At 41.9% G+C, this 13,592-nt stretch overlaps 1 protein-coding gene across 1 annotated transcript in view; it reads right to left on the bottom strand.

The window, feature by feature from the left end:
- syne2a (spectrin repeat containing, nuclear envelope 2a) overlaps positions 1 to 13,592 on the bottom strand; it is a 77,911-nt gene that overhangs the window by 46,650 nt on the left and 17,669 nt on the right. Inside the window, exons 33-50 of the mRNA XM_068577147.1 lie at positions 12,628 to 13,544; positions 12,122 to 12,274; positions 11,869 to 12,019; positions 11,517 to 11,675; positions 10,809 to 10,976; positions 10,577 to 10,678; positions 10,265 to 10,468; positions 9,853 to 10,058; positions 8,911 to 9,018; positions 7,758 to 8,028; positions 7,242 to 7,420; positions 6,085 to 6,400; positions 5,393 to 5,557; positions 4,883 to 5,212; positions 4,654 to 4,781; positions 4,324 to 4,453; positions 2,687 to 2,857; positions 1,094 to 2,602 (exon numbers count right to left, since the gene is read on the bottom strand). Coding sequence (XP_068433248.1) covers positions 1,094 to 2,602; positions 2,687 to 2,857; positions 4,324 to 4,453; positions 4,654 to 4,781; positions 4,883 to 5,212; positions 5,393 to 5,557; positions 6,085 to 6,400; positions 7,242 to 7,420; positions 7,758 to 8,028; positions 8,911 to 9,018; positions 9,853 to 10,058; positions 10,265 to 10,468; positions 10,577 to 10,678; positions 10,809 to 10,976; positions 11,517 to 11,675; positions 11,869 to 12,019; positions 12,122 to 12,274; positions 12,628 to 13,544 — 5,367 coding nt within the window. The remainder of the gene's footprint in view (positions 1 to 1,093; positions 2,603 to 2,686; positions 2,858 to 4,323; positions 4,454 to 4,653; positions 4,782 to 4,882; positions 5,213 to 5,392; positions 5,558 to 6,084; positions 6,401 to 7,241; positions 7,421 to 7,757; positions 8,029 to 8,910; positions 9,019 to 9,852; positions 10,059 to 10,264; positions 10,469 to 10,576; positions 10,679 to 10,808; positions 10,977 to 11,516; positions 11,676 to 11,868; positions 12,020 to 12,121; positions 12,275 to 12,627; positions 13,545 to 13,592) is intronic.

Consider the following 13,592-nt stretch of genomic DNA (forward strand, 5'->3'; position numbering starts at 1 on the left):
CATTTAGGACTGAATTTAGAATAAAATAACACTCACAAAATGTCAGACATAAACTTTCACTTGGCCCTTTCTAACGTGAAGGAAAAAAGATGAAAGACAAATTGTTTGTAAATGTCACAGAAGACCCAGTTTGACATGTGCAATTTTGGAAGGCAAGGACTGTGGATTTAGCTGGGGCATCCAGGTCTTCTGCCAGCCATCAATTATATCGCTTGTGAAAATGCAAATCTTTTCATCATGTTATATGTCAGGAGTTTTTATGGGACATCATGGTGGCCGAGGTCTAACTGCAAATTGACCATGTAAACGCAAATTTCCCTTGTTTAAGTCCAGTTTGGACCTTTGTTGCACGTCCTCTTACTCTCTCTCTCTCTGCCTTCTCATTTCCTGTTAGGACTCCACTATGTGCAACTGATGCAGGAGGACAAAATGGCACCTCATTAGGATCAAGTTAGTTCAATGTAATATGTAAACCTGTGTTGTTTTAATGATCTACTGCATAATTTGAAGTCTTCAGGCCTTTAGAAACAAGTGGAAAAATTAATAAAGACATGCAAGAACTCTTTGGACAGTTTGTACGAATCGCATCTGTCAAGGACTGTGGATTTCCATAGGATTTGAATAGTTGGATTTCCACCAATTCAAATCAATGTGTGGTGTCCCCTAAGATAACAAACACAACCAAGAAAGAAAAAGCTGTTAAAACCTTCTGTTATACTGGAAATGTCCAAAAATAATGAAGAAATGCCTGTTGCAATTTACAACAGCCTAACACAGTCCAACATCTAAAAAGTATTGATTTACTATCACATAAGAGACAGAAAATCCTCACATTTGAGAGTCTGGGACGAGGGAAAGTGTGGTATTAAAGATTGATGATTATTTAAATGATTGACTGTTTTCCTGTGGAAAAATCACTTTTTGGTGGAACTCGTGGTAGTGGACATGGTGACAAAGAGCATAAGAAGACACAACATTGTTGTGAACCACTGCATTAAAAGACAGTGAAGCAAAATTATTAGAAGAAGATTGAGAAAAAAGATTGATACAGAGAAGATAGGTAGAAAATCTGTTGTTTTAATTTGACATCTACCTGTCTCTTTTTCACCTCTGTGTCCTCCAGCGATGCAGGCACCTCCCAGTGGCTTTTTACAAATGGCAGCATAGCTTTCACTCGTCTTTTTGGCACTTTGGAAAGTTTGGACTCTGGGCTATCAGGGTCACTTCCTTCTCCCGTGTTTTCCCCCTCTGCCATCTCCAACTGTCCTGTACCAGCACGCTGTGCACTGTCAGCAACAGTCAGCTGTTTATTGTCACCAGCAGGAATTTCTGCTGCAGTTGAGGCATCTACCTCCATAGTGCCCAAGACTGAGCTCATTGCTTGCTTCTCACCGTGACAGAAATCTGACGTCTCCTCTTGTTTGACATCCGGACATGTTGTTTCCTCTGCATGTGCACCAGTGAGCTGACATTCAGCAACAGTGCCTGATGATTTGGAGGAATTCAACAACTCATTATGCATTAATTCTTGGCTTTCTGACCTTCCTTTGCAGAATAATTTGGCACTTATAGACTTTATCTCCTCCAATTCTGTACAAACTAATGCCAAGGGGTTTCGTGGCAGTGAGTTTGCCACTTGAGACTCATTTAATGCACCGATCTTCGTAAAATGGATCTTCACGTCTGTTTTACACAATTCAGGACTCGGTGTTGTAGTGAATGTTGTAGAAACTGCAGATTCCTTCTCAGAAATACTTGAAAATTCTGTAATCTGTACATCGCAAACCTTTACCGCCTGTGAACATGTGAGTACATCTGAAATGTTGGCTCCAACGTTGTCCTGTTGCTGGAGCTCAGGCGTCTCCATGTCCAACACGATTGTGAACATGTCATCTGGCCTCACCTTGATGTCCTCACAGTATTTCTCCTTTTTCTGATCATCAGGAACTGTTTTAAGGGTCTCCAATTGGGCTGCTAGATGTTGAGACACAATTTCAGTGGTAGAAAGGCGGAAGTTGTCAGGCTTTGTTGTTGGGGATCTAACCAGAGGTGTGACATAGTGAGCTGAATCGCTTGCTTTGATGTTGTCAGTGTCTTTAAGTGACAGTTTTGAGTCCTGGGTTGAGGCGTTGTCTTCCTGAAATGTTTCAGTGTTGTCTTGCCGAGCTATTAAACTCTCGTTGAGAGTAGGAAGCGAGTCTGACATTAAAGTATTAATACCAGAAAGTGTCCTAAGCCCACTACTTAAAGGATTGCTATCAGTGGTCAATATGCCAGGATCATCTTTGGGCACAAAATAAGTCTTCACATTTATTTTTGGCGGAGCTGATGTTAACTTTGGGGATTTGAAAAAATCTTTGACTTCTGCGCATGAGAATTGATGAGAGACATCTTCTTCCGTTGTTTCCAAAGTGTCTTTGGGTTTAAGTTGGTTGTCATTATGATCACTTTCAGAGTTATCCTGGCTGTTTATTGCAGAAGGAGAAGCAGGAGGACACATGGCCTGAGTTTTATCAGGTGAAGCTAAAGACTGTGCATCACTTTCACTTCTGAAAGTTTCTTCAACAACTCTGTCCGGCAAATCTTTCAACTCCACTGAAACCTGTTAAATTAAATAAAACAATTAACCACAGAATCTCTTTATTGTCATTATTATAATAGTGTATGGTACAATTATGAAACTCACCTCGCATGTAGATAAGGTTTCGAGTACAGTTGTGCTTTCATTTAGAGCATCTGAAGCACTTGTTTCCAGTTTCTTTGTTAATTGTTTTCCCAGACAGTTAAGAAGAAGATCTCGTTCACTGAGCACGTCACGGAGACTTCGTTGAAGCCACAACCCCTCATCAAGAGCTGCCTGTGAGAGCACAAACAGTTATTTTACCAACAACAAAATGTATTTTTAGAATAATAATAATCTATATTTCAGAAATGAATTCAACATTATTACATAATTTGTCCTGTGAGCAACATGAATGAATACCCAACATTGTATCCAGTATCTATGAAGACATTTCACTTAAAACCACACATATGAACCTTGTGGTGTAATAAAGGAAAGGTCAGGGAATCACCAAAGTCATGAGGAAATATCATCATGGTAATCATAGTTGAGATATTTTCCTTGAGAATGAAGCCAAAACCTAGTTTGATAAAGATCTGAAAATGTACAAAAATCTTTTTTAATTTTGCTGTTCAAATTAGTTTTCATCGTATTTTGGCATAGACATCAGTATAATTACTGGACAATAACATACTAAGACCATCACTAAAAGAATGGCAAAACAGCATCTGCTGCTTTTTGCCAGCAGCAGATGATGAAGCTGATGTAAAAATGAGTCACAACATGTTTATGATCTTTAGTAATGCCAAAGGACCAACCTGGGAAAAATGTGCCACATCCTCCCAGTGAGCACTATCTACGCTGTTCAGACGAGAAGGTATTCACCTTGTAGTTTTAATTAGCATTAAGGGCGGACCTGTGGCATTTCAAGGAAAGGTTTACAAAAGACATGAAAGTCCTGCTGGGTAAGAAATCGTGGGTATTTGCTAAAGCAGAAGGTACTCATCTTGGCAATAACACAAAGTGCAGGCCCAGATGGGTTTGGATGGCTTGTTATTTTTGCCTTTGTGAAAACTGCCAAGCATTTTAAGGAAAGTATTAAAAATGTAATTGTGACCTGTTTTTCCAGATTTGCATTGACGGAAGGAATCGAGGGGCTACAGACACGGCTGAAAGTAGATGACATTGAGAGTAGCTGCGTAAAGATTTATTGGAGTAATGACTACATGATCAAGGAATGACTGTAATTATAATCCAAGCCTCTCCATGTTTGGGTGACATAGCAGGACCGGCCACCCGTGCCTTTGAGTGCATGTTAGAGCTTGTGAGCCCGCTCCACTGTTAGCTCTGCAGACCAACAGAGTCGTTGCAGCAGCGTCGCGCCGACTCGCAGGTTACACAACATCAGGTAAACACTGTTTGCTCTGTCAGCACTCTTGCTGTTGTTTTGCACTGTTAGCGCTGTGAGCACCATTAGCTGCGAGCCGACGGCATGTTGACAACCGGTTACAGGTATGCTCTGAATTTCATAAACATATGCTTGAAGAGATGAACAAACCCATGGGTTCAGCTTCTCGTGGTCTTATCTTACAATACCAGTTTGCTTGTTAAGTTCATTGCACATAATGCTACCGTGAAGACATAATAAGGCATCGAGGAAGTTTTGTTCAAGCTTGTTATATGAATTTGCATATTTGTTAATATTCTGGGATTTAATAAATAGATTTATAGAACAATATACAAACATTTTGGTGTTTTACCTGGTTGGGTGATGATAGTTCAGCTTGTACGGTTTCTCTCCAATGCTGCAGCTGGTTGATGACCTGTCTCACTCTGTTAGCTGTGTTTTCTGCACATGCCTGCTTCTTTTTTAGAAAGATGGATGTGAGGCTACAGCGAGAGAGGAAGAGAGATAATCAAACACTGAGTTCAAATACATAAAGCTTTACCACCAACACCATTTTATTATAATTACATTCAAAATGACTTCTTACCTTCTGATTACCTTAATAATCCTGCACAAGATGACTCCCCTACTTATTGTTGCATAAAATAATTTCATTTTTAATATGAGGAACGCCGCTAAGTACCTGTCGAGGTCTTTAGCAGTCGCATCAACAGTCAACATGACATCTGCAGGAAGAATTTCTTGTGACTCTCCGGTCTTCTGCAGTTCATATACTCTTGCACCCAACTCTGTCAGCCTGGTATCATAGTCCTGAGAGACAGAAATGCTTTTTTGATGCTTCTATATTTCTCCATGCACTTGTTAAACACTGTTACTGAGAGAAAACATCTTGTAGGGTCTTTCAACAATACCTGTATTGTATACAACTGCTGTTTGAGCTGACTGATATCAGGCAACACTTCAGAGTTCTCACACAGATTGTGCGCCAGGTCCTTCAAAGCTATTTGTACACAGGAGACCTCTTCCTTCACTCGTCCAACTCTCTGGCTGTTGTTCTCTGTGAGCAGTGCCAGAATTCCTCTGATGCTACCGACTAGTGCCCTCTTGTGGTTTTGGAGGCTGCTGACTTGCTGGGAGAGGCTGGTCTGGGCCTCGGCTGTGGAGCTGGCAGTGATGGAGTCCTTGAGTGTTACAATTTGTAAAAGCTCTTTTTCCATGTCGGTAACTTCTTGTAGCAAAACCTGAAATGTGGAGAGACGGACGGATGAAAATAAATATAAATTGAGAAATGGTGGCTTATGGTTGAGTAAGTCTCCCTCCTCTTTATAAAAATGCCCACTTCAAGTAGAGGAAATGTGAAATAAAACATGTATCAGGGCTTGTTCTTGATTCATTGGGTCAGTATACTTAATGGACTTCACCTCCAGAGCTGGCGCATCAGTGACCAGTCCAGCTGAGCTTTCTTTCTGGGCTTGACAGACTGACATCCTTTCCTGCAGGGATGTCAATTTATGGCGGCAGTCCTGCAGTGACTGGCCAAAATGTTCCTCATTACATACACCTTCCTCCAGGCTGGAACAAACACCCTGTGGACATTTCAGGCACACCAAGCCACAGATTATTGTGATTATATGAAACCGGCGGTTCGTTCATCACATCCGATCAGACTAAGTATTCGTTCATCCACCAAACCTGTCGTGTGATCATTTCTACTGATTTTAAACTTAACACCACATAAAGTCTACTAGTTAAACTTTTCATTTCTACTTTTACTTCTTGACCTTCATATGTATTACTGTTTGCTAATACCTGTCAACTTACTTTTAACATATTGTTTGACATTGTTATCCATCACTTATATATCACAATATCACAATTAATGATTTCACTTATCCATTACACCTGTTTCTTCATCATTTTTAGGTTCATATTTTACCAGTTTGACCTTTACTTTTGGCTATTATTACAACATGCTAATGGTGACAACTTCCTCGGGTTAGTTAGTTTATGTTTTTTTTAACTTAGATTAGATACTATGCAATTTTGCATTTACCCCTTGCTACTGCAGAAGTACGCCTGAGGGTCTGGGTAGCAAAGAACATGAACATTTTACCTTCAGCTCATCCATCAGTGATGACCAGCAGGTCTCCAGCTCAGCCAAAGACGGATCTTTCCAGCTGGCGGCGCTGGTTCGTTCGGCTATTTCCCTCTTCTGTTCAGCCAGGCCGCTAAGAGTTAATTGCAAGGATTCAGCCTCATCCTGCAGTTGACGGGCTAGATGGCAGATTTGTCTCCGCTCAGACAAGCCGGGCCAGGGGAATAAAGTAGGGAGCTGAGCAGTTCTCTGCTGCAGCTCCTCCACTCTGCAGCTGGCCTGCTGTCTTCGGTCCAGGTACGAGGAGGTGAGGTCTGGATCAGCTTGTAGAACCCTGATGCACCAAGAATACGCTTTAGCCACTTTAATCAGCTGTCAGCTGTGGAAATCTGCACCTTAATGTCATGTATAATAAGTAACCAGTATTTCATTTAAATTGTATTTTATTAATTACTGTCATTTTAAGTTTCACATGCATGAAACATGTATGAAATTACCCAAAAACATCACTTGAAATGTACTGCTTTAACAAATTATTGTTTAAGCATTGTTTATTATTGTAACAGCGCAAGGTTATTGTAGGATATACAGTATATTGAAGGGCTTCACAATCAGACCTGTGCAGAACTCTGCCCTGTATGGAAATCGTATGAAGTATGGAGCTCTCTACATCACCAGCTTGAGAGAGTTTAGCTGTGCAAAAGCAAGAGACTGTAGCTGTCTTGGGGTATAGCATAGAGAGTACAGAGGCAACAGTCTCAGCAGGGAGGAGTGGAACCCAAGGGAGGCAGTTTTACAGGCTCAGGCAGCACTTTTGTAAGGCAGCTGCAGCATGGGTGTCAGGGGTTTGGATTAATGATGCCACAGCCTACTGTACGTGGAACAAAGCATCAGCGGTTGACAGGAGGAAACTGGTAGTAGAAGAATTTCAGAGGCAAGAAGAGGCTGATAGATGAGCAAAAGCTGTCTCTCAGGCAAAGCAGAACTAGTGGATGGGTTGGGAAAGTGTTGAAAAGAAAAACATAGCTGAAGGGAAGTATGCATTATGTGTTTCCATTTCCCTCAAAATCTTAGTGAATGGATATGGGAGGACGCCACAAGTCCTCTATGTCCAGACATAGCTTCACTTCAGCACAATATGTGAGTGTAAAACAAGCCGGTATCACTCCACTCACCTGTGATGAGACTGGACTGGCTGGAGAAGGTCCCACCTCTGCTCCTGTGCTTTCTGAATGCTTCCCTGAATGTCCTGTTTCACGCCGTCTCCATCACACAGTCTGTGGCTCAGACGATTTCCAGTAACTTTGAGCTCTTCGAATCGAGCCTCACCATATGCCGTCACACTCACTTCAGCCTGAAATTATTTTTTTACAGGTTAGTTATTGAACATTTTTAATCCTGCAATCGCAGCAGTCTGTCACTGCAGGGACTGAAGAACGCGTTGCTGATGAAGTTGTTTTATCCGTGCACACAAATATGCCAGACTCAAATATTTCCATCAACAATGGACAGTCCTTGTTGAAGAACAAGTAGAAACAAATGTAGGTGAAAGAAACTACTGACTCCTGTGGCCACGCCCTTGTTTTAGATAATATTATACTATTATGATACGTTTTATTGTAGAATACCTAAACAGGTGAAATATGTGGAAAAACTGAGCAGCTCAGTTAGAGTGCATAATGTTTTCTTACCCTTGCATTGTGACGCCTCTGCTCTACGGGACTCTGGATGCCGAGGTTTGCCCCAAGTGGAGAGTCACGAGTTTGAACTCCGGACTGAGTCTGAAACAGCTCGACGACGCTGCTGGGAGAGCTCTGCTTCTCTGTGGAGCCACGCAGTACGCTGGTTTGAAAGTTGTGGTATCGTTCCAACAGTTTGCTGCTCTCCTCCAGCAGAGCAGACTGCTTCAATGTGCTGCTTTGTAAGGACAACACCAGCTGATTCAGGGTTTCTGTCCTTACCCTGCAGGGGAAAAACATGGATGATACATCTGTATGCTCAGTTATTCACACTTTCAGATGTCATTGAAGGGACTAAATATTTGCTCTGTCTTTGCCCGTGCAAGATTACCAAGGATGTATCAACATGGGAAAAAAGTAAAGAGAGAAAAGAAGGTCACAAGCTGCAGCTGTTTCAGGGTGTACAAGCAGAAAAACAAGATAGGAAATTCTCCGACACTTAATAAATACAGTTTCATATTAATACAACGTGTCATGGATGAAGGAGTCTGCAACAGCCAACTTTTAACTAAACATGTGAAGCTGTACTGCTACTTATCTTTCCAAACAATGTGTTTAATACATGATAATGTTAAACACAAATAAAAAATGTAACTTTTAAAAGTACTCCTGCACCATTAATAAAAATCACAAGTGGGATGAATTTTACATATTGTCATTAATTATCCCCCCGATCTACACATTTTCCCGCCTCTTGTGTGACAACAAACAGTCATGTAGTTAAGGATGAGTCAGGCGTCTCTACTGAATAACAGGCTCTCCAACTTCCATCGTTCCTGACTCATCATAAGTGCCAACATTAAACTACTGCAGGCTGTTGAAGTCGCTAGATCACATTTGAGTTTCTACTATTTTCTACAACCTTCTGGGTCCAACTGATTATATTCGCATTGATATCCTATCATTTTATTTTTCTATCATTTGCAAGATGTTACGATCACTCTGTGGTAATTTCATCTGTAGCTCACTACAAACTCAATATACAGACTATAAGAATGCACACAGCCTGGTAGCGTCTGGCCCTACAGACAATGGCATATCACAAGACTTGCTTATTTCCACACAGAGCTTGAAGGCATATATCTGAAATCAGAAAACAGTCTACCTTTGTTGAAGTGCTTCCTCTTGCAGGAGACTAAGATCCTCCTCCTTTGCCGCTTTTCCCTCAACGCCATGTAACCATTGTTTCAAATGCTCGCCTTCGCTCTGCAGCCTACAAGACACATACAGTATGAACGCGGGCGCGACACAGACTCATATGTACAGAACAAATGCTACACTGTAGTTTATTGTGACATGGTGATCAAATGGTTCTACTGCAGAGTAGAAGACAAAATAAGTTGAACTCGTCCCGCTGTCTTATTTTAGCTCCAGAGTTTGAACTGTGTGATGTGATTCCCAAAGACAATTTGTACTCAAACCTATGATTGTTACAGAGATTAAAGATATGTTTTATATCTTAACCCTCTGTGCTTTATGTGCCTTCATTGTTTTCTAAAACCTATTGAAAATACAGAAATGAGCCACACGTGTGCTCAAAGGAAATGGGGTGGAGCAAGTGAATGGTTTCTGGGAATCAGCATCACAAACGACGTGAAGTGGTCATCACACATCTCCACGTTGGAGAAGAAAGTTCCTACATGGCTGTATTTCTTAAGGGGACTTAAGAGGGCAAAAGTCCTGTGTCACATGCTTGCTAACTATGACATACACGTAATAAAGAGCATTATACTGGAAACATTACTAACTGGAATGGGATGTCATCTCCACATACAATGTAGTTGCTTTTTTCGTGCAACCCTGGTGAGCAATGAAAATAAACCCTGAAATAACTAGGCTAAAAAAAACAGAGAAAGCATCTGAACAAGCTCCAGATGTACCATATACCTGCCGAGCAACACTCTTATGCTCTTATTGTAACGTATAAGCATTGTATGTTATATTAAATATTTGTATGCAAGCTACATGGTTAAGAAGAGACATTAATCAACATGTCTGTGCATATAACATGACTTGAATTGACACATGATCTATTTGAACCTGTTACCTGTCGAGGGCCTGGATATTCCTCTCAGTCTGTTCTTCTACTTCAGAGAAGAGCTGGTGGGTGTTTCTGACTTTATCCTGAAGCTGAATCCCATCCAGAGACAAACTCTGGAGGGGCTCTGGAGTCACTATAGAGGCCATAACACGCACATCCTCCAGCAGACTCTCTGCCCGCTCATCTTGCGTCTGGAGCTCGAAAAGTAGACCCTTTTCGAGAAACACAAGTTACTGTTAGGCATTTTGAAGCTTCAGCAATCAATGTCCACTCAAACACTAGCTTTGTTGTCAGAGCCTCTATGTGTTGCAGTTTAAAATTATATCACTATAGCTTCTCTTTGATGATTTTGATACAGTAGAGCATTTAAAAAGAGTAAAATCACGATGCGACATAGAAAAACTAAATACATTTTTACCTTAAGTTTTGCAAGAACTGCTGCAATATCGGAAGCACTGAGAGTGAGAAGGGAGTCCTGAATCCTCTGCAGGGAGTTGAAGCATTCAGCCATCCTGGCAGTAATTTGTCCTTTAGCAGCCACCATCTGCCTGTAAAGGTCCTCAGCTTCAGAAACAAGCTCCTTCAGCTGCTTCATCTTCTTCCTTATCTGGGTCTCCACAACCTAGACAAAACGGAAATCAATCGAGAGAACCATCCGATCAACCGTATCTGTTGGCAACATTTCAGCCTGAAACCCTCGCGTCCTAAACACAAGAGCTCCATGCTGTACCTGCAGCTCCAGTGGAGGCTCTTTGCTTTGAAGCAGGGCCGGAATCTCAGTGACTCTCTGGTGGAAACGCTCCATATGCTCTTCTTGGGTCACAATCTCATTCTGGAGGCATGTAGAGGGAGATGATTATTGTTAAAAAGCAACCGTTTAGAGAACATTAAACTTTCAATAAGACAGAGCAGAGAAGTCCAAACCTGTGTCATTACAGAATGAAACAGGAAGGCAGTTTTACCTGCAAGGTCTTGATGTCTTCCTCTGTCTGGAAGGAAGGAGACTGAGCAAATACTGCTAGCTTATTGGCAGTCCAGCTCTCCACCTCTGCGCCCAGCTGGATGATGCCATCCCACAGAGTCAGGCCACGGTGGAGGTTTTCTAGGTGGGAATCTGTTCGTTCTGATATCTGCAATAATTTGAGTTGCAATGAATGCTATCAGTGCTTTAACAACACACAACCAAACTCACAACATAAGACCTTGGAAATGAGTTATGTGTAATGATAATGATCTATGATACGATGCTTGCTTTACATATGGGAAAAGCAACACATGAAACAAAAGGGTAAATACTATTTGCCTTGCAAATTCTCCTTTAATAACAGTACCTACAACTCTGCATAATCTTCGAGAGCTAATATATATTCAACAGCCTAAAAAACTACTCTTTTGAAACCGAATTTCAAAGATTCAAATTTTGACATGGGAGGTTTCTTCCTTGATAGATGCATCCGTAAACAGCAGAGCGAGGATGGCAGTATGTATGCAATTATGTAGAATGTATATTAACAAAAAGGCAAAAATAATGAAGAAAAACTAAAATATTTAAAAAAGAAAAAATATAAATGTTGTAACAAACATGTTGTAACAAACAGAAAAGAATATACTGACATAGGAACCAATAATAGTAAGTAGTAAACAATAAACAAAAGTAGAAATGGACTCACGTCCAGCCAGCGGTCCATGAGAGCATCCGCTTCAACCTCAAATGGGATGATGATGCATTCTGGGATGTGACGCAGATGCGTGTGAAGCTGCCTGCAGACACTGCGGACCTCTTCTATCCGATCCCCGAGACCATTCAGCTCTGCTTTTGTTTCCTGGACCTGTGAAACCACACACACATACACACAATTAATATAAAATCCACTCAAACTAATCAACGAAGAACCATAGCTTGTGATATACCACGGACACATAAAGGATTTGGTCTACATTGACTAACCTTCATTAGTGATTATACTTGTACAAATATCTATCTTCATCAATAGCCTCCACTTAACAGTGTGTAGACTGTACCTTGGTGTGTAGTCTCTGCAGCTTGTCTCTCCCCATGTAGGAGGCTTGTTCACTGATGGTGCTTTCTGCCCCCTGCAGTGTCCCACTCAACTCCCCACGAATGCTCTGAAACCTCTTCAGCAGCTCTGTTAGAGCGTGACACTGCTCCAGTCTGTATGTGATCCACAACACAGCACACGCGCCAAACTCCATAAAGCACTCAAATCCAACATAGACATAAGTCAAAAATAGGACTCCAACTACTCCCTTTTACCGTTTAGTTACAGCTTTTGTCGCCTCCTCCCAGGCATCCTCCACCTCTCTGGTTTGACTGCCATCACCTGACTGTGAGGATTCATCTTGTATGTGCTGCAGCTCAGCGAGGTGGCCAGCAAGACGGCTTTGTAGCTCTGTCAATGCACGTGTTCTACAGGACATGAAACAATCATTAGTGTACCTTGTGTTTGACATTTTTTTACCATTATTATGGTTTCTGCATACCAATGAGGAAGTGCTGCCAAACTAAAATAGTATATAATACAAAATAATTATATTCATTTGTATTGTAATGATAATGTGGATGTTGTGGTGCAGCTTTAAAACCATAGGTAATCTTTAAGCATCTTGCAACAAGCATAGACATAAATATATCTGTTGTATATATGCGATCTCCACACAGCTTTTAAGTTTTAAGAGAGAAATACTGATGCATAGAGTTAATACGATGGCCTAAAGTCTAACACACACAAAGACATAGTTGTGTTTGGGCCTGTGTTGTACCTGTGCTGCAAAGCATGTAGGGTGGGCTCCTGCATCCTCAGCTGCTCAGCTCCTTCCCTTATCTCCTTCAGAGTGCTAAATAAGGCAACTCTCCTCTGGACAAAACTCTCCTTCTCTGCTCCCTCTTTCTCAGCCTGGCTGCTGCTTCCTTGTCTTCTCTGGTCCTCAGCTTTGAAGACATCCCGTTCAGACTTCCGTGTTTGAGCCTCGTGCTCTTCCTCCCTTTGTGACTCTATATCATCGTCTCCTTCCAGCCTACTCCTTTTGGCCATCAACGCGTCCTCCTCTTCCATCCTACTTGGGGTGGGATACTCACGCTCCTGTGCTCCCCCCTGATGTGTTGAATCCACCTCTGTGTTTGTCTGACGTATATCCGAAGGATTCAACTCCTGGATTTGCTGCCTTCTCATTGGAAATAACTCTTTTTTACTCTCCCTCTTCTTGGCTCTAATCACTTCATCTCCGTTCGCAGCTTGTTGTGACAATGATGTCACCACCTCCTGGCACATCACTGCTACACCATCCATGGTCAGAGTCATCCCCACAGCCTTTAAAGTGCTGTCAACACTAACGGATTGTTTTGTGGCAAGCTGCAACCTCTGCCGCATTGCTGCCTGCCAAGAGCGTGTCTCTTGCTCCCGATCTGCCTCATTTGGCTCTCTGCTGGGGTCCTGGTCTGCCAGCAGGTTTGGGATCTCAGCCTTGACTTCCCTCACTGTGGCCAGGAAGTGATTCAGAGCCTGGGCAGCTGATTGAACTTTCTCGAACCGCTGTCTGAGCTGCTCAAGATGATGGACACTGCTGTGGAAAGCCTGGCGGAGGGATGAAGAGGTTGTGGCTTCAGGGCCTTGTATTTCCTCTTCAGTGCCTCGCTCTGATAACGTTCTCATTTCAGACTGCAGTCTGTCATCTATCTCCTGGGTAATTCAAGAGGGATTGATTATTAAGTTTCCATATTTCACTCT

Source organism: Clinocottus analis, unplaced genomic scaffold (assembly GCF_023055335.1).
Source record: "Clinocottus analis isolate CAN_PGR_092001 unplaced genomic scaffold, fCliAna1.0.p SCAF_15, whole genome shotgun sequence".
Taxonomy (NCBI): Eukaryota; Metazoa; Chordata; class Actinopteri; order Perciformes; family Cottidae; genus Clinocottus; species Clinocottus analis.